The following is a 21,039-nucleotide window of genomic DNA, read 5'->3' on the forward strand; positions in this document are numbered from 1 at the left end:
TCACAGTGCCAAAACCACTGGTAAATGGTTTACTGACCATGGTATCACTGTGCTCAATTGGCCTGCCAACTCTCCTGACCTGAACCCCATAGAGAATCTGTGGGATATTGTGAAGAGAACGTTGAGAGACTCAAGACCCAACACTCTGGATGAGCTAAAGGCCGCTATCGAAGCATCCTGGGCCTCCATAAGACTTCAGCAGTGCCACAAGCTGATTGCCTCCATGCCACGCCGCATTGAAGCAGTCATTTCTGCCAAAGGATTCCCGACCAAGTATTGAGTGCATAACTGTACATGATTATTTGAAGGTTGACGTTGTTTGTATTAAAAACACTTTTCTTTTATTGGTCGGATGAAATATGCTAATTTTGTGAGACAGGAATTTTGGGTTTTCATGAGCTGTATGCCACAATCATCCGTATTAAGACAATAAAAGACCTGAAATATTTCAGTTAGTGTGCAATTAATCTAAAATATATGAATGTTAAATTTTCATCATGACATTATGGAAAATAATGAACTTTATCACAATATGCTAATATTTTGAGAAGGACCTGTAAACCTGTCAAACCTGACTTTGATAAACTGGTCCACCGCCGTTTAGTAAACAATGTGCATATTCAAAACTTTGGTTATTTCTTACTTTGTATGTGAGCAACTTTATGACAAATCACAAATTAGAAATGAAACATTAGAAAAAGCAAATCATTTTTAAAGTTATAAAAATCCAACTGGACATGCATTAATTATCGCAAGTTAAACTCTATTCACACAAATACAAACTGAATGTTTTAGGCTTTTTCTAAGCAATCTGTTGACTGTGTTTTTTGCATCTATTACAGTCAATAAGTTTTATAACCTTGAGAAAGGCAGATAACTAATTAATAAAGGAAGGTGATTTTATACAGTTTATGAATATGTATGTGTTTTGTGTGTATGGTACTGTGAAAAAGGATTTGACCCCTTACAGATTTCTTAGTTTTAATACTTTTTGTCACACTTATTTGTTTCCGATCATCAAACAAATGTCCAATTCTGAGTTGAGCATTTAATTTGTTTAGGGAAACAAGCTTGACAAACCAAACTTGCTGTGTGTAAAAAAAGTGACTGGCCCCTACAACTAATAGAAAGTAATGGTTGTGCCATCCTTGGCAGCAACAACAGCCATCAAATACTTGCAATAATGAGTCTTTTATGTCTCTGTGGACTAATTTTGGCTAACTGTTCTTTGCACAATTGTTTTTATTTCAGCCCTTATGCTGGGTTTTAAAGCATGAAAGTCCTTGTTAAAGGTCATACCACAGCATCTAATTGGGGTTTGATTACAGACTTTGACTAAGCCACTGCAAAACCTGTTTATAATTGTTTCGCTGTATAACCCAGGTGTGCTTGGGTTAGGGTCACAAACTGATGGAAGGACATTCTCTCCCAGGTGGAAAATAATTTGTGATTCCATTAATTAAAGCAAGTTGCACAGGTCTTGAGGCAGCAAAGCAACTTCAGATCATCATACTATGACCACTGTGTTCGACTGTCACTATGATGTCCTTTTTTAAAATATTAATAGTGTAACAGCATGTATGCATTGTAAAAAGCTTCAGTTTTGTCTTATCAATCCACATAATATTTTCCCAGCAATATTTTGGCAAATGTGAGACGTGCCTTTGTACTCTGTTTGATCAAAAGGGAATTCCACCTGGGAGGCAACCATCTCCAGCAGTCATTGGACGAGAGGCAGGGTACCACCTGGACAGGTCGCCAAACAATCACAGGGCATCACAGAGACACCTAGGAAAAATACAATGCGGGCACACACCCATACCTAAGGACAATTTGCAGAGACTAATTAACCTTAACAGTCATGTTTTTGGTCTATGGGAGTACCTGCAGAAAACCACTTATGTACAGGGAGAACATACAAACTCCATGCAGAAAGACGCCAGGTTGGGATTCGAACCCATGACCTGTCAAATTTGAGCTTTAAGCCACAATATTATATTGTAAGACTGGAAGAAAAACAATAGATTAAAATATGGAGGTGGCAGTATCATCCTTTGGGACTGCTTTTTTCAGATTGAAGTTGACTTTTGTCAAGCTGGATTAAAATGTGAATTTTATTTCTAAATACTAGTCAATGCTGACCTAAAACCTTCAGGTGTCTAAAAAGCTATGCATGAATATTGATTTTGTTTTTCAGCATCAGTGTGATTTCAAGCCTACCCTAAAATTCAGAGATAGCTCTTGATTTGGGTATTCAAGGACTTGGCAGCCCTTAGGAGCATCTCCAGAACTGCTAAAGTAAAGATCTGATCCACTATTCCACAGCCAAGACGTAAGCCATACTGCTCCTCCTGAATCTGAGTTTGCCATTGGTTAAAACCTCTCTTTCAACATCCACCAGTAAACCTTTTCAGGCAGACAGTAAGATGTGATACTTTGAGAATTGGAACACAATCTTTGGTGCCATTTTTTTAAAACTGGCATCACCAACAGTCTGACACTGGTGTTTTACCAGTCCTCCACGCATTGAAGACCCAATCCAACAACATCCAGAGTTTTCAGCATCATAGGGCAAATCTGCACACAGAGGTCCTTTGACCAGATTTCAGATTTATTTAAATAAATAAGGAGCAAACGCAATCATGGGAAGACCAATGGATTTTTATAAACCTTCTTGCTTTTTATTTGTTTAATGCATTTAGTTTCCAAAAAGAATGATTCAGTTACATTAATGATGCAGTTTACAGTGATTGGGCTCCACATTGAGTACATGACATGCATTTAAGAAAAACACAGTATACTCTTATTTTACATTCTTAATCTCTTCACCATGGCATGGTTTTCACCCTGAATGAAAAACAAAAAGAGAAAAGGAAAGTCCAAAGCAACTACATTCAGGGGATTATGTTTAAATATTTTAAATCCAGCACATATTGCCTGTGAAAAATTCTAAAAAAAAAACTGCTCACTTGCTCTGCTTTTCAACTTCATCATTTGCAGATGGCAATAGTACAAGAGTGGTTTGAAGATGCCAAAAAAGTCATCAGTGTAACAATTATGACATATTCTAGTGCAAATGCCAACAAAGACTGGAATGTGTTCAGATTAGCTCAAGAGTTCATCAGAATGTCTCCTTTCTTTACTGGGAGAGTAAACATGGTGATTACTGAGCACTTTCATCATTTACTTGCAGGATTCAGCAGGGCAGTAAGTTTATATCAAAATGTTAGAAATAAGACAAATGTTGTGACATCTTCTATAAAAGCCCAACCTATTTGGAGATTTGTTTTCATTCTACAAAATGCTCTCCAACTTAGTTGCTTGATGACTAGTTGACTAGTTGAAGATTAACTGCGGTTTTTAAATATTCGTTTTTGGGGCTCCTGACAACAGAACATGTGTTGACAATCCAGTCTTTCTGGTTCTACTTTTCCATCCAAATAATCACATCAGTATTGTGGATGTTTCAGAGGAATGTCAGTAGGGAGTTGATGTATCTGGGCTTCGTTCCCTGTCCTACACAGAACCTTTTATCTCTCAGTTCCCTGAATCTACTTCTGTCCTATTAAAACACACTTGTTTCATGTAACATATTTTTTTTCTAACCATAAAAGAAAAGTACCTTGCTTTAACACTACTCTGTTTTTTTTTTTTTTATATCTTGCATACCAGAATGAGGTCAGGATGAGCACAGATGAAACACAAAATCAACACTAACCTCACATATACATGATGTGGTAATAGCCCTTTTCAAAGGCAGTTCACATGCTGTAACGCCTTGTGATGAGTCCCGCTGAGAGACTAATTTACATACAGATGATGTATGGCTGTTTTTTCCACAAAGGGCCAATGATAAATGGTCATCATAATCTCTTTTTCCTAACTTTGATATGTAGGTTTACTTAAGGATTTCCAAGCAAAGCAGCTGCGGGGGGGCTTGGAGTTGGGAACATCATAGTATGGGGATTTCTTTCAACACACGGACTGTATACGTTTGTAGGAAAGGTGAATGCAGAAATATATCAGGACCTTCTTGATAAGAATCTGAAAATAAAACAAGGCTTGGTTTTTCAGTGAAATAATGATCTCAAACATCCAAGAAAACTTCAGAAGAATGGTCCAGCCAATCAAGAGACTTGAATCCAATTGAAAATCTAAGGTATGAACGGAAGATCTAGGGGCATGGAAGAGGAACCCAGATCATCCAAGATTTGAAGAAAGTTTGTGTGGATGTTGGCTACTGTTTCCAGACAGTAGCCATGAAATGGTGCTTTGAGACTTAATTATACTTTTGTCTAGGTCCTTTTGTGAGATAGTTGTGGTCTTTGGATAAAATATTTTGCCATTGATACAGAAACGTCAGGTGCGTGGTTCTCACTACAGTTCTAATTTGAATTAGTAGAGGTCACTGTAGAGAAAAAGCTGCTTGTCTTCAACAACTGGTAGTAAAAGATCAACCAAGGGGAAGTCCATTCCTCATGCAACTCTAAACAGTTTGACTGTAATAGTGTTGCTTTTAGGCATTTTTTTGAAGTGTATGTAACATTTTGCAATAAGTATTTCTACTGTGGTTATTTTCATCTGTGCATATGCCTGTCAAGAAGGAAAGTACATCAAAGACTCTTTGAGCCCAAGATAAAGCAGATTTTCTGGATCCAATGCACAGTTTCTGTTGCCTGGAGACTCCTACAGAAGCAGCAACTCAAGATTAAAGACATATTTTTTTGTGTTTGACATTTGGTCTATTCTTGTCTATCAAACACTTGCATGCTCAATATTTAAAAGGAATGTGTTGAGTATCTTTTTTTTCCTCAGACATGGCACAACTAGGAGACCTCATCAGCTTCTTCCTGTGCACATTATAGCTCAAAGACACATTTACAGTTTAAACAAGGACTACATGAATCAACAACAAGGTCTCACATCACAGACATGTAGAAAGACAGACACACATATATAAACACACACACACTTACACATCACATGTACACAGAGCAACCCCTAACAATGGATTTTTTTTTTTCATGTGTATACGTCAAGTACACAAGTTAGTTTAGTGGTGAAGATTTACAAACAGAAATGGAAATACCCTTTGTCTAATTTTATAACAGAAAACAAATATCAGACAGCTTTAATGTTGAAATATACTGTTGTTTATAATGTTAATTAATTATTGCAATCTAAACAATATGGCTTTGTCTAGTGAAAAGTCCTATCTGAGCTAGAAAATGAATAAAATAAAGAAAGAGGTTTTACAGTGTGCAGCTTTATCAGCAGTCCTATAGTTCTCTAAATTTATTCTAAGTTACAAACTTGTGGAACAATGTATTAATCACACACTGCTGCATAACTAAACACTGACTCGCCATCAGGTTGTTTAGGAATGACCAACATGCTTCTTTTTACCCATGAATGTCCACATATTCAGGTACTGTCACTAAATAGAGACTGTTGCTGATTTACAGTATATCTACTCAAATACAATGTGACGAATCACTAAGATATTTTGCAGGAATGTGAAGTACTATCAGCTCTTCAGCAAGTGAGATACAACAACTCACCCTCCCGTTCCCCTCCGGTTTGGCCTAAATTTTGTTTTTCTACAAAGTACGGCAAGGTTTTGCACCAGCTAGCCTGACGCTTGTAAGGAAATCAGCTGCTGGACGCAAACTCGTGGCGACGAAAGAAACAGAGAGATCTCACCAGGATTTCTTTGGTCTTGATGTCGATGAGCTTCAGTCGAGGTGAGCATCAAAAAATAACAATCTTGGTTGCACTAAATACATTTTTGCAACAAAATAAAATAAACAGTACTCACAGACATTGCCTGATACATTTACATTACATCAGTGACAGGAGTAAGGATGTGATAACCTCCAGTTTCCCAGTGGTGAGCTGTTTGATTGTCTAAGTGTATCAGACAGATAAAATCATGATAACTTTGTTTTTGGTTCTTTTTATCTGTTAAACAAGACATAAAAAAATTACTCAAAGGGTTGTGGAAGATCTGTTTGAACATCTTAATATTGCCTGATCAAATTTCCAAGTCTTTAGCTTGATTAAGATGTTGAATTTAGCTTTTTCTTTATGTTATGGCAGTCTAATAAGCTGTTGGGAATTTATTTGTAACACAAAACGGTCTCTTCTAGGATTTCCTGAACAACTTAGTGGGAAAAATAGACCCATCTTAACACAAAATAGATCATTGCAAAACTGTCATTAAACTACACGTGACTCAAAAAATTAAACCCTCACTTATGACTTCACTGCAAGAGGAGATGATATGAAGGCACATGTCCTAAAAACTTGTCTAATGTAGTAAATGTCATTTATAGACCTTCTTCAGGCTTGTAAAAGTAGAAAACGCCCACTATGATGACTGAAGCTTGCTGGAAAACATGGTGGCAGTGCTCTTTAAAAATGTGTGCACCGTGGAATGTTGTCCTCCATTATAGGAATGTGACAAATTCTTTAATCTAAATCAATAGAAAATAAAAGTAAGAAAAAGAACAAACATGCTCTACCTGGCAGTTAAAAGGATAATGCAGCAAAACCATAATCCAAATAATGCAACTGGTGGAATAGAAAAGAACAAATTTAAATGTCTCTACAAAGGCAGTGTGCAGCCTTTAAATGTTTGAGAACCCCCTCCCCCCACCTCCCAGATCCGTTTTGCTTTCTACGAATTTTACAACCCAAACATCTACAATCAAACCCACCTGACATACAATCTCCACCCAAGGTCCCCGACACAAAAATCCCTGCTTCCCCATTGCCCTGCAGCCCGGCCCAGGCCAGAACGGACCCTGAATTTAGGGTTCGTTTGATTTGCCTTGTTTTTTTGTTTTACTTCTTTAACATGTCTTGTAAAGGTCCAGGCAGATACTTGAGGACAGTGTCAAGGATGCTCTCCTCATCCTCTTCGTCGTCTCCGCAGCCTCTCGGGATTGCCTTCTTCGGGCGTGTCAGTGACCCCTCACAGGCCTGCTCCATGGCAGCTTTCTCCTCTGCCTCTTTTTCCTCCTTCTTTTTCAAGCCGTACTGGAAGTCGGAAAAACAGGTGGTGGGAAGAGGAAAACAGAGGATATTAACTGCAGGAGAGTGTTCTGCTCGCTCCTTCAGTAAGAACGTTTCTGAGCTTTTCATCAAAATGCTCAATCGATCCTACTGCAAATAAAACACAACGTGCTGGTAGACAAGTGCAGCCTATTATTATGATAAATTCAGATATAAAAAGTGGAAAAAAATTGGCTGTACTTAATCTTAAGAGCTAAAATTCACAAATATAGAATTCTTCTGTTTTGTTGGCTCCACTATATGTTTCAGATAAAACAAATGTCAATATGAGACAAAGATCACTTTGGATACAAACAAATTGCTTGTTTTATTTCTATTTAGCAAAGAGTTGTAAGAATCATAAGTAGAAGACATTACAGAGATGCAATAAATCAACTATTCTTAAATTTAAAATTAATCAAATTTTATCATATGGTGGACTATTATATTTTGCAAATTATGTTTAAAAAACATAATAGCAGATTTGTTTTTAGAAAATTTGCAGAAAATATTTATTAAAAGAGATTGTATTTAAATTTGAGGGGAGAAGAGATTTAAAAAAAACCAAGTCAGAACTAGTCTGATACAAAGTAGTATTTCTGTTCTGTGAAATATTCTGTCTAAACAAATCAAACAGAGTGGATCATATTTTATTTTTAAGAAAAGAATCAAATGCATTATGTTGTCAAGATATAATAAGATATACTGACCTAGTGGAGGGCTGTATTTATATGAAGGAAGGTTTTCTTTTCTTTCTTTATTGCTAGCTTTTTTCAAAGCTGTATGAATGGATGGTTGGTTCTTTCTACTCCTTTTCAATCATTTTTTGTCTTGTTCAATGAGTTGCGCTTATTTGATCTTATTAAATTAAACAAGATGTAATTAATAAAACATTTGTTAAAATAAAAGTCAGATCTTTTTTAATCACATTTCTTGTTCAGTTTTAGCAGCCACAGCCAGGCCTAAGTACTGCTAGACCTGTTTTAAGAAAATATGCCTTGATTATAACCTGTCTTAAACACTCTTTCTAACATATCAAGTCTAACTAAACTCAACTGAAAACATAACCTCTTTGGTGGAGGTTATTAGGTGGCCAAAGGGGTATATGTCCAATGAAAATTGAACAGGTCTGAGTACAAAAATTTGAGGTGAGATGATGAGAGGGATCCACCTCCTAACCCAGGTATGGGTAATATGGGCTTGTGCCCCAGGCCCTGTTGCACAAAATGATCATTTCTAATGGAGAAAAACAGAGCAGGATGCATGTACAACTTTATTACCCAATGAGGATAGAGAAAAAGCTATTTCCTGCAGTTTTCTTAGCAGTATGTGTAAGATTAAGTTTTTATTGGTGAATTATAGTGTTGAGTAGTTAAACATCTGCAGAAGATGTCATTTTATCTAAAATCCACTCTTCTGTATTGATCAAAAGCTGAAAAATTTAGAACAGCCCCGCCCATTGGTTAATGAAAAGAGCCTGACAAAGAAGTGCATTCTTTAAATACATGAAAAACAAACTGGGGTGCTGTTCATCAGAAGCTTCTGCTGCCTCTCTTGCTACCTCATCTTTTGCCATATAAAACACAAAACATGGGGTTGAAATATTTGACCCCACTTTACCTACATCAGAAATCATAACCCATCTTAATCATGCTCTTTGAGAATAGCTTAATTAGGAGCCTCTGTGTCATGTTAGGTTTTACAGGCAGAACCACACAAACATCCCATAATACAAAAAATACATCTTTTTCATCAATAATCAATTGAATTCAAATTCAATTTAAAAATACTTTATTAATACCAAAGGGAAATCAAATGTTGTTATAGCTCATATTATGCAGGTTTCTTCAAAGAGCAAAATGAGTTGAACAGAGAAAAAAGCATAACTTGAAGAGGGCACTTGATTGTTGCAGTGTACAAATGGATTTCACCACTCTAAAACTTTAAAAACATATTTGTTGTGCCTGTTGCGGACTTTCTAATATAAATCAGAAAGTGGTCTGCTGTAGCTGGGAATGTTGGAAGTATATTTGGCTCAAAGCAGCATTGATCCACGTGAGGTATTTTTGATCAAATGAGCCTAAAGCTTTTCAAAATTAGTCATTAAAGTGGGATGTGACACAAAGATGAAGAAAATGAGGATAAAACGAAGCCTTTAAGTAAATATGCTGTCCTAGATTAGAGGAAACAGTTGTCCTTTATGTTTCTTCTCATTTTTATTGGTTCACACTGCATGTTTTGTTTGTTTTGAACTGGAAATTCAACCTGGAAAGACTCACAAGAGAAGACAGGGAAGCAATTAGAAAAGTTTATTTCTTTGTCGCTCGGACCCCAGTGGAAGACGTAAATGCTGAGGATGACATGCGCTTGAATAAACATCTTAGGGTTAGAATTAAAGGTGTCTTCCCCCTGGGATCCGATCCTGGTGGTGGAGTAGAGGCCTGAGGAGATTTGGAAGGAGTTTGAAAGCCAGATGGTGGAGATGGGGTGGAGGAGGGTCAAAGTTCAGCTGCAGAACGGAGGGTGCCGTGGATGAAGATCTTTTTAAAGCGGAGCCTTGAAAGATGATTGGCAGGGGAGAAATGCGAACTTGACGCTGATTGGTGGAGGAGAGCCGCATGGAGGAGTAATTAGACGAAGCTGGAGGTGATGGTGTGTCTTCCAGGTTGAATTTTCGTTTAAACTCCATTTCAACCTGGAAAGACTCACAAGAGAATACAGGGATACAATTAGAAAAGTTTATTTCTTTGGCGCTCAGACCCCAGTGGAAGACGTAAATGCTGAGGACGACATGCACTTGAATAAACATCTTAGGGTTAGAATTAAAGGTGTCTTCCCCCCAGAAGGGGCTGAGGCAGGGGCCGAGGCCAAAGATAAGAAAGGAAGGGAAGTAGAGAGGTTGACAAAGATTCAGAATAACGAGCATGGAGAAGGAAAGGTTAGTGAGCCTGGCAAGACGTGTCTGACGAGGCGTAGATGGGGCTGTGCCTGATGAGGCGTAGATGGGGCTGTGCCTGACGACGCGTAGATGGGGCTGTGCCTGACGAGGCGTAGATGGGGCTGTGCCTGACGACGCGTAGATGGGGCTGTGCCTGACAAGGCGTAGATGGGGCTGTGCCTGACGACGCGTAGATGGGGCTGTGCCTGACGAGGCGTAGATGGGGCTGTGCCTGACGAGGCGTAGATGGGGCTGTGCCTGACGACGCGTAGATGGGGCTGTGCCTGACGAGGCGTAGATGGGGCTGTGCCTCACGAGGCGTAGATGGGGCTGTGCCTGACGACGCGTAGATGGGGCTGTGCCTGACGACGCGTAGATGGGGCTGTGCCTGACGACGCGTAGATGGGGCTGTGCCTGACGAGGCGTAGATGGGGCTGTGTGTGCCTGACGAGGCGTAGATGGGGCTGAGGCTGACAAGGTGTACAAGGGTTGAAAATCTAAAGAAAGAAAGTAAATAACTAATGACGATACCTGTAGAACAGAGAATGAGACGGAGAATGAGAAGAATAGGAGTGAAGATGGAACAAATCATAGCTGATGGATGTAGGGGGATGAGGACCTAGGATGAAAAGCGAGGTCAAATCAGCAAATTGAATAAAGGAAAATCCAGGTTTGAAAGGCCAACCATCATCAGTTATTGCAGGGGCTCTTATCTAAGAGCTGATAGACCGTTGAGCAGCTAACACAGAATTTAAGTCTGGTCGGACATACGAAGAGAAAGCAGTAGATGATCAGCGGCAAAGTTGTTGGAGAGAGGCGGATGAGACACAATGAATCGCAGCTGAAGTAGCTGCTCTGATTCTGAATGAATGACCTGAGAACTGGCTAGGGGGTAGATTGCATTGAACTAGAATTTGTCTCAGATACTTTAGGAACCAGGAGGCAGTCATAGGAACTCCTTCAGGGGTGAGGAAGAGAGGCAAGCTAGATGGGTTGAGTTCTTGGTGTTTAAGAGCAAATTTAAACATGGCTCAGAACGGGCAGAATGGCCCATCTAAGCGTGCAATGAAAATGTTACAAGGACCTTTCCCTTTAGAATGTTTGAGATTAATTTTAAAGTGGTCAGAATAAAACTTGAGATCAGAAATTGATAGGTCTTTAGCAGGGTTGAATGAATTAGAAGGGGTAGTAAATTAACCTAATCTGAGGAAGCTATAAAAAGCGAGAAGCCAGGCACTGGAAAGGAGAGTTTTTAGGTAGGGAGAATAAGGGCCTGAGTGAAGGGCTGTGAGAAGAGTTTTTAAAAGTGGTAGAGTGATGGGTCTTCGGGATTCAGGCTGAGTAAGACTGTGTTTAGCAATGCCTTTAAGAAGACGTTTTATAGAATGGTTTGCAAAAAGACTTGGAGTGGGTTCAGTGAAGGAGTCTTTAGAGAAGAAGTTAATACCAGCCAACAAACTTCTAATGTAGGGGAGTTTAAAGTGGCGACAGTCAAAGCAATAAGTTATGAAAGCTAAAACAGTAGGAATGCATACAGGGAATAGAGGAGTGATATGGGCAAGGCAGAATTTTGAAAATGTTTGCCATGTAAAGGAATAAGACCTAAAGGTGGAGGGAGCTAAACCTGATTTGCAATAATAATTGGCTGATTGAAGAAGGGGGAGAAGAGAGGGGCTTAATCGAGCTTCAGATCTTTGAAGGGTGGAATCGGAGTTGGAGAAACATTGGCTGAAGGGCAGAGGCGGCGGAAAACCTGAAATTTGGAACGAGAGAGAGCATCGGCAAGAGTGTTAGAATGGCCTGGAACATGACGGGCAGAGATGATAAAATTATGAGAAACAGCTTGCCAGGTGATGCGGCGGATTTTGATGAATTTTGAGGAGGAGTGACTTTTATTAATTGCTTCAACCACTGCTACGTTATCACAAAGAGCGGCGATGCGTTTTCTTTTCCAAAGATGGCCCCACAGGCAGCAAGCGATGGTGATGGGATTAATTTAATAGAAAGCTGAACATTCAGCTTGCGAAAAAAGGGTGGCCATACAGCTGCAAACCATGCGCCCTGAAAAAATCCCCCAAAACCCATGGATGGCGCTGCATCCGTGAAAAACTGACTAGAATCAGCTGAAAGGACAACATCATCGTAAAAGAAAGATATGAGGGGAGAGAAGAGAAAAATAGAAAAAATACGCCTCATCTAAAGCAGAGCCCGGCTGGGCGTTTGGGAGGGTGAATGCCGGTGGGAGGGGCCGAGTAGCAGACTGAGCGTCTGGCTGAGCAGGGGGAAGGGGGAGCGCTGACGTGGCAGGTATAGCAGAGAAGTCCTGGAAGTGTTGGGTAAGGGACACAATAGATCGTTGAAGTGACTCCATGGATGCTATGAACGAAGTGGGGATGCCAGGCTTAGATGAGGAAGCTTGAGGTACTGGGGGCTCTGGAAGAGGAACGACTGACATTGAAGATGGGCTGGGCAGAGAGGCAGCGGGAGCCGGAGAGGACGCCGGGTGGCCTCTGTGGCGCTTCGCCGGGGGGTTGGCAGTTTTCCTGGGGCGTTTACCTAAGAAAGTGAACGGTGGAGGTGGTTCAGAAGGAGAACCACGAGGTAGGAGCTCGACGAGCTGAGAAGTGTCCAAGTCGGAACCAGGAGAAATTCCGCTCGCCCTGAGCTGGGATGAAGGGGAAGGACGAGAAGAATCCAGGCAACTGTTCCTTTGTGGAGGAACGAGTGGAGGAGGGCAAGGGCCCGACAAGAGGCCTTGCGGGGATTCGAGGTCATCGGACTCAAAGTCGGACATGATGCTGATTCTCAAAGTTCAGCTACAGAATGGATGGTTCCGTGGATGAAGATCATTTTAAAGCGGAGCCTTGAAGGATGATTGGCCGGGGAAAAATGTGGACTTGACGCTGATTGGTGGAGGAGAGCCACATGGAGGAGTAATTAGATGAAGCTGGAGGTGATGGTGAGTCTTCCATGTTGAATTTTCGTTTAAACTCCATTGAGTGAAAAAGCAACTAAATATTGACCAAGACCCCGTTAAAAGATCACAGGAAAGTCTGCTTAGAAGGGGAAAATATTAAAAAAATTGTAGTTTTTGTTTTTCTGTAATAGATTCTTACTGCTCACACACTGGTTGAACATAATACATCCAAAAGTGGAACTTTCAAATGCAAACATGTTGCCACATTGACATAAATGTGGTTTAAATCAATAATTGAAACTTTCAATTGTCTGTGAAAAAAAAAAGACACTAAGCATCACTCATGGATTGGTCAGCACCAAACAATTAATCAAATAACAATTAACATAATTCTAGATAAACATGATTATCTCTAACATCAGATTTCTCATAATCATCTATAAACATTTACCTTGTCCCTGATGGTCTGCCGTACTTTTTCCCTCTCTGCCTCCATGCGTGCATGTTTGGCCTTCCTCTCTTCCTCCTGTTGCCGCAGTGCCTCCTGTCGCTCCTCTTCTTTCTTAGCTGCATCCGGATCCTTCTCCTCCTCCCCACCGAGCATCTTACCCATGTCCTTAGTGGCCCCTGGACCGAGGTCAGACAAACGCACATGGTCAACATTGGCCCCAACGATCAATCAAACAAACAACTGAGGTTGTGTAAGGTGCAATTTGCAGAGATTATTTCACTTTATTATTAGGTATTTCCATAGTATTACATTAAATCCGAGCAGAAAGATGCAACATTTTGTATTTAAAGCTCAGCATTTGTTGAGGATTAGGTCGTGATTGGATGAACTGTACATCCTTAAGGTGTTTCGGAAACAAGAAAGAAGAAGAAGAGCCAGCTGGACGAGCTTCAGAAAACAAATGAGGCTGGGGAAGACATAGTCTTCCATCCGGTGTCGGCCATCTGTCCCTTCTACCTGTGTGACCACATTCTGGCACCACAATGTTCATGAATTACAAGTGTCAACTTCTGCTTCATGTTATGTAGCCAATGTATTATAACGTCAGCATTTTTTGCTAGGTGTTCTTGGATTATTTGTGCAAAGAGGGGCGGTTTTTAATAAGGAAAGTGGAAAGTAAATAATGAAGCAAACAAAGGTTTAAAAAAGAACCAAATTAAACTTTCTGCAAAGCTGAAAATGAATAGATATTGGAACGCTTTTCCCAAATCTCTTAATGTGTGGTAGTTTACATTGATGGTGGAGGCTGACCATGTATTGGGTTAAATTTCCCTGAAAGGCTTCAGGATTATTTCCTGTTAGCCTTTTCTCTGCATCTATTCTTAAAAGCAAGTAACATCTTCATTTTTGATAAAAGACGCTAAGTAGATGTCAAAGCGACTCCCTCCAGCATATCAATAATGCTGTTGTGACTCAGTCCGATCAATAGTAAATACAGGACCACCTGAGAGTGTATGAATTATGGATTGTCCAGCAGAGAGAAAACTTCACCTGAGTATTGATCTGCCTCTCGGCTTTATTAGGCCAGAAGCTGAAAACAGATTCAGCGTGTTTCACGGCTCAGATTGTTCATTTGAAAAAAGCAAGAACAGAGTCGAGGTACATCAGAGGAAAATCTATTTTTTGAAATGAATCTTCAAGTAATACTGCACCCCAACTGGAAACGGTGAATGATTTTAGGTCAAGACACATGCCACACAGACCTGTCACTGAAAATTTCTGCAAGACTTTTTTCATGGTGTGATAGAAGTAGGACCCAAATGCAGAACCTGATAGAACAAGTTTCCTTTAATAAGGAAAAAAATAAGAAAACTTACAAAAACCCAGAAACAAGGCTTGGACTAACGACAGAGAGCCAGACTGAAGAATGGAAACACGAGGAGCAAACAGAGGAACTAGTGGAGAACAATGAAAACCAGAGGATAAATACTGAGGTAGGGTGAAGAATGGACCAATAAACACTGGGAGCTAAAATAAAAGAATGAATAATGATTCTAATCAACATGAATGAACTGAAATAACAGCAACAGAAGTACAGAAAACAGAAAAGGAACTCAGACTCAAAACCTAACAGAGGCAAATCATGACAACTACTCGAATGTACATTTTCCACTTGTATATTTTTTTGGACTTGGTTGTCATGATCTTGTGATGCCCCTGATTCATAATGCATGAACTGAACCACCTTCACACTGGAGGATGACACCACCACATTGTCCAGACTTACCTGGATGTGGATGGATAGCAGCAAATTTGGAAAACATATTTGATTGAAGGCAACCATGATGCTGCTAGACTTTTAGTACTGAGCAAAAGGAAAGACGTTTAATGTTGGAAAAATTGTGTATTTAAGATAGTTGCCAGTCTTCTTGGGAGTCAGTGGTTCAGCAAATTCAACCTTAAGTCAGACCAAGCAGTGTTCAGAAGAGTTAAAGTTGCATATACATGAACAAGGATTCTAGAAAGATGAGACTTTAGTAGAGATGTCTGACTTTAACACACAGTATGCCTGGGGCATATCAGGACAAACACCTCATACCAACTGTCAAGCATGGTAGTGGAGGTCTCATGTTTTGGGCTTGATTTGCAGCCTCAGGAACTGGGGACCTTGCTGTTTTTGAGTCAGGCTCAAACTGCTCTGAACACCAAAGCACACTAGAGTAAAATGTGAGGCCATCTTTGTGACAGCTAAAGTTTGACCCAAACCAGCTCATCAACAGGACAATGACCCAAAACACAGGGGCAAATCTTCAACAGAACACCTGAAAAAGTAAAGAAACAAAATGTTGCAATGGTCCAGTTAAAGTCCAGAATTATTGCTGCCAAGGTGACATTTCAAGCTGTTCGAACAGGGTGTTTCAGGGTGATTTCTGAATGGACATGTTCTTACACAAGCTCCTGGTGTTAGTCAATATTTTTGCTCTTCCTGAAACCTGTCCTGTTTACGTCTATGAAATAGTAAAATACTAAAAGTGGTGCCTAATAAATGGAGAAGAAGCAGAACACTTTGAAGCAAACTGTTCCTTGAAGCCGTCAACATGGCTTCAAACCTCTCTGGGGTTAGTGAGCTGAGGAGAGGCAGGTCCTGTCGCTCAGCAGCAGACCCATGCAGAGGCCCTAATGGCCCAGCAGCACAGTGAGGTGGCAGCAATCCTGAGGTTGACAAATTAGCACTCAGCTGGTGGGAGGAACGGGCAGTGAAATGTTCCAGTGGACTCACTGGGGAGTCGAGTTAAGGTCAGACTTCCTGATGAGGGTTCTTTAGTGCGTTAAAACACTCGAATAAGTGCAGGCATGTTTGCAAACATATGTCAGGTCATAGATGAAATCTCTTTGACTTCATTCATTTTCCATAAGATTAAAACTCGCTATTTTGTAATAATAAAAAACAAAAGTTAATTTTAATAAAGCTATATTAGAATTCAAATAGAGTAAAACATTGCTGCCAAAATCGTGGAGACGAGAGAACAAAGAGTGACTTACATTGATAAATGTCCTTGTGTTAGTATTCAAACAATCCCTTACACAACAATTTCTATTTGATATACAAACAAAAAGCTTAATTTAATATGACTGAAATACTAAAAACAAACAAATACAGAGCTAAAATGTTCTAACAAGGCTTCAGGCTTAAAGTGATCTTGACATACTACTGGAGGACATGTTAGATTTATTGGCTTAGTAATGTAAGTGCTATCTCTAGAAAGGTTCTCCTTTGACCATTTGCTCCATTTAACCTTCACATGTGCTCTTTATCCATCTATTATCTTATTCTGTCCTTCTTTTTGGCCTTTGTCCTGCTGCTTTACATCTTACCTCTACATATCACCTCTTCTGTTTTTCTTTTGCTTCTCACCTTACATGTTGCCTTTCCTCTTTCAGCAACAACCCAAAGACCTTTTCTTTCTTGTACCTTTTCATTCTCTTCTTGCATTTCATGGCCACATGCCCATGTTTAGCCAGGTTTAGTTTGGTCCTCTTAAACAAATTCCAAACTTTCAACTTTGTTGACAAATCTGCAATTTGTAGGCTTTGTTCTAATAGACCTCTGGTCATTATTCTGTGCATTCAGCATTCTCATCCATTCATGTTGCTCAACCAGAAGGGTTTTAGTACAAATGGACTGGAGAAGTAAAAGGTGTTTGCACAGGTTTGTAGACAATGGCCTAAATACAAAACAAACTCTGTGAAAAAAACTAATTCTGCACATCACCCCCAAACACACCATCCCAGAGATGAAACACTGAGGTGGCAGCATTATTCTTCGAGGGTGTTTTTATTCTGCTGAGACAGAGGAATTAACCAGAGTTGGTAAAAGTATGGATGGCACTTATTACACTGCAATCCTGTAAGAAAACCAGTATAAGGCTGTGAAAGACTTAATTAAGGTGGAGGTTAACCTTCAAGCAAAACAACAACCGTAAACAACAACCAGAGCTAGAACGGTTTTGATCAAATCATATTCATGTGTTGGAATGGCCTAGTCAAAGTCCAGACATAAATCCAATACAGTGTCTGTGCCAAGACTTGAAAATTAATGTTCACAGCCACTCGCCATCCACTCTGACTGAGATTGAACTGTTTTGCACAGAAGAACTGGCAGACATCAGTCTCAAGATGTGGCAAATTGGTGGAGACCTGCAGCTGTAATTGCAGTAGAAGGTGGTTCAACAAAGTCTTGACCCAGGGAGGGATATACGCATGGCAAACTTCATAGATGTATATTTGTGAAAATGTTGAAAACCATTAATCATTTACCTTCCACTTCAGATGTACACCGCATTGTGCATTTTGATAAAAAACTGCAAAGAAAGTTGGAAAGAATGAGGGGTGAAAGAAGAAAGTTAAAATCAGGGCAATGAGGCGTGTACTGTTGACTCCTCTTCCAGCCTGTCGGATGGATGGCAGAGCTGCAGGGATGGAAAGGTTTGAAAAATAGAGCTAATTTAAATAATATATCACCTTCATCTACAAATTACGCCCTCATAAGTCTCAAGAGAGGCTAAAATCCTGCACCATTCATCAGCTGGCATGATCCTGTTTGTTTTGTTGCACTAACACCTGTTTGATTCTCACAAAGAAACCCAACACACCCATACTAAAGGGCTAATGAGCAGCACAAACGGTCTGGGTCTTAGACTCTTTGATTAAACTAACTTTCAGCTGTAGGTTATCAAAGCATTCTCGCCTGCTCATCCTTCCTGCACCTGCACAGGAAATGAAAAAGAAGGCTGGACCCTGCTTGGTCCGAACCAACTAACACTGATCTTACAAAGATTATCTCACACATATCTTTCAGTTCAGCTTCTTTATGAGAAAAAACAAGAACGTCACGGCTCTGATTTCCTGACGAAGGAAGGAAAAGCAGGCCGATGGCAGAATGGACACCAGAGAAGCTGATTTCCTCTGTTCATGTTAATTAATATCGGAAATTCAGTGCAACAACATCTCTCTAACTTGAACTTAACAGAAACTAATTTTTAAAATAAATTCAGGAGAAATGAAAAACTCATTAAAATCTTATTTGCAAGTAAATAAAATCAAACACGGGCCAGCGGATAATTTCTATATCTCAGTCTCATCAGTGAGGTCAGCAACAGGTTTAGACTAAACCTGTGGTCTTCCAAAACAGCTTAAAGTGACCTGCAGAAAAGCAGTCTAAATGAGTTAAAGTTCCCCTCTGAGAAGAGCTGGCTTCACTATAGTGCCTTTTTAATTCCCTCTGTTTTGTATATTAATATAAATCCAGAAAAGTGTCAGGGAAGTGGTAGCCGCCCAGTACAAAGAGAAAGGGTCAGCAGCACTTAAGAGATGCTCTGTGGGTGGTAAATTATGACCCTTTAACTTGAGATGGATGGTTTGATGGAAGCAGGTGACAGAACCAATTAAAATACAAAGAATGAAGGGGGGCAGTGTGTGCCTCTGCTGCATAAAGGGGAAGGATGGAAGGTCAGAACCAGGGAGGAGTTCATATCCAATGTAATGATGAGAAAAGGAAGAACCAATGGAAAGAAAAACTGAGAATTAGAGGGAGGGATGTTTGAATAGTATTACAGGCATGCCAGAGGGCAGATTAGTTAATAAAAAACTTTTCTTTGTTCCACATTAGGAGACCAGTTTCCTGCTTCAACCTAAACACATAACAGATTTTCTTCTTAGCTTTGTTGTTTACACATTTTCAGGTGCTAAGCTAAGGCTTGCAGAAATCAGAAATTTTCTGTACGCCAGCAATTGGAAAAAAAAGTTTAAATGTGTCCAAATTTCTGTTATATATTTCTCTTTGACCTTTGGTTAAAATATAACATGAGACTTTTCAAATTATATTATGTTTTGCTGATTTTTACTCAGTTTTGTTGTTCATTTACTCTGAAAATCAGAACCATGTATATTCACATAGTATGACATTTTATATTTTGAATTTTAAGGAGAAATTCTAATTTTGAGGTTCAATAAAACAGATGACCTAGTTACACATTCACTGAGCTAGTAAACACTCTACCTTACACTTCCTCAAATCTGGGTTTGTCCCCAAGAGATCTGATCACCTCTCAGAATTATGATCTGTTTTATAGTTTGCCTAATGTGAATTTAATCAGTAACCATTGAAGTACAGCATTAATGTTAAGACCTTAAAATACACATTAAATTTATCACAAAAAAATAAATAATAGCTAAGTCAATTAAATAAAGTAAAAAATTTATTTTTGTTTCATCCTATGACACAACTTCAGTCAGTCAGTCATTTTCTATACTGCTTCTTCCATAGTGGGTCGCGGGGAAGCTGGTGCCTATCTCCAGCAGTCAATGGGCGGGAGGCGAGGTACACCCTGGACAGGTCGCCAGTCCATCTCAGGGCAACACAAGCACACACACAGGACAAACAACCACGCACACAGTCATTCGCACCTAAGGGCAATTTAGAGAAACCAATGAACCTAACAGGCATGTCTTTGGACTGTTATAGCAATGTTTTTTGGACAGTGCTACCAACTGTGCCACCGTGCAGCCTCAACACAACTTTTTAGGGGAAACAGCTTGAAAAGAAAAAGGTGCACAAACCTGGTTGTAAAAGTGTGCATACCTTTAACTTTATTAAAGCACCTTTTGATTCAGGTACATTATTCAGTCTTTCTGAGATCACACCTGCCATCAATTAAAGGGAATCTGATTACGCTGAAACAACATTCAGCTGCCCAAGGTGGATTTTCCTGACATTTACTCATTTGAATCTTTTAGCTATATCAAAAAATCAAAAAGATCCTACTGTACAAAGACATCTGTAATGACTGCACCTCATCAGACTCGTCCGTGAAACTCCTTAAGTTTGCAGACGACACCACTGTCATTGGACTGATCCAGGACGGTGATGAGTCTGCATACAGGCAGCAGGTGGATCGGCTGGTACACTGGTGCGGTCAGAACTACCTTGAACTGAACCCACTCAAGACTGTGGAAATGGTGGTGGACCTTCGGAGAACACCACCCCCATACACCCCCCTCACCATCCTCAACAACACTGTATCGGCCGTGGACCACTTCAGGTTCTTAGGAACCACCTTCTCTGAGGACCTGAGATGGACTTCACACATAGACACTGTTCGGAAGAAGGCCTAGCAGAGACTGTACTTCCTGAGGCAACTCAAGAAGTTCAACCTTCCACAGGAATTGCTGGTCATCTTCTACACTGCCATAATTCAGTCTGTCCTGTTTTCATCCATCTCAGTGTGGTTTGGCTCATCCACAAAACAGGACAGGTCCAGACTGCAACGAATAATCAGGACTGCAGAGAATAATCAGGGTTGACCTTCCCTCCATCCAGGACTTATACAGGTCTAGGGTCAAGAAAAGAGCTGCCAAAATCTCTGCAGACCCCACACACCCTGCACATAAACTGTTTAGAGCTTTACCTTCAGGCCGCCGCTACAGAGCACTGTTCACTAAAACCAGCCGCCACAGAGACAGTTTGTTCCCCCAGGCTGTTTCTCTGATGAACATTCAATAGAGTACAGAACAACAGCATACAGATGTTGCAAATGCACCTTTTCTGTTAGATATGTGTATATTGTACATTGTAAATTTGTATTTTCTGTAATGCAAAAACAGAACAAAAGAGCAAAG

The 21,039-nt window shown here is 40.0% G+C and overlaps 1 protein-coding gene across 1 annotated transcript in view; it reads right to left on the reverse strand.

The window, feature by feature from the left end:
* Window positions 1-2,657: 2,657 nt before the first annotated feature.
* Window positions 2,658-21,039, reverse strand: part of LOC124860923 (complexin-2) — a 54,526-nt gene continuing 36,144 nt past the window's right edge. The window contains exons 3-4 of the mRNA XM_047354532.1: window positions 13,363-13,538; window positions 2,658-7,041 (exon numbers count right to left, since the gene is read on the reverse strand). Coding sequence (XP_047210488.1) covers window positions 6,847-7,041; window positions 13,363-13,538 — 371 coding nt within the window. The 3' untranslated portion in view covers window positions 2,658-6,846. The remainder of the gene's footprint in view (window positions 7,042-13,362; window positions 13,539-21,039) is intronic.

Source organism: Girardinichthys multiradiatus, chromosome 23 (assembly GCF_021462225.1).
Source record: "Girardinichthys multiradiatus isolate DD_20200921_A chromosome 23, DD_fGirMul_XY1, whole genome shotgun sequence".
Lineage (NCBI taxonomy): Eukaryota > Metazoa > Chordata > Actinopteri > Cyprinodontiformes > Goodeidae > Girardinichthys > Girardinichthys multiradiatus.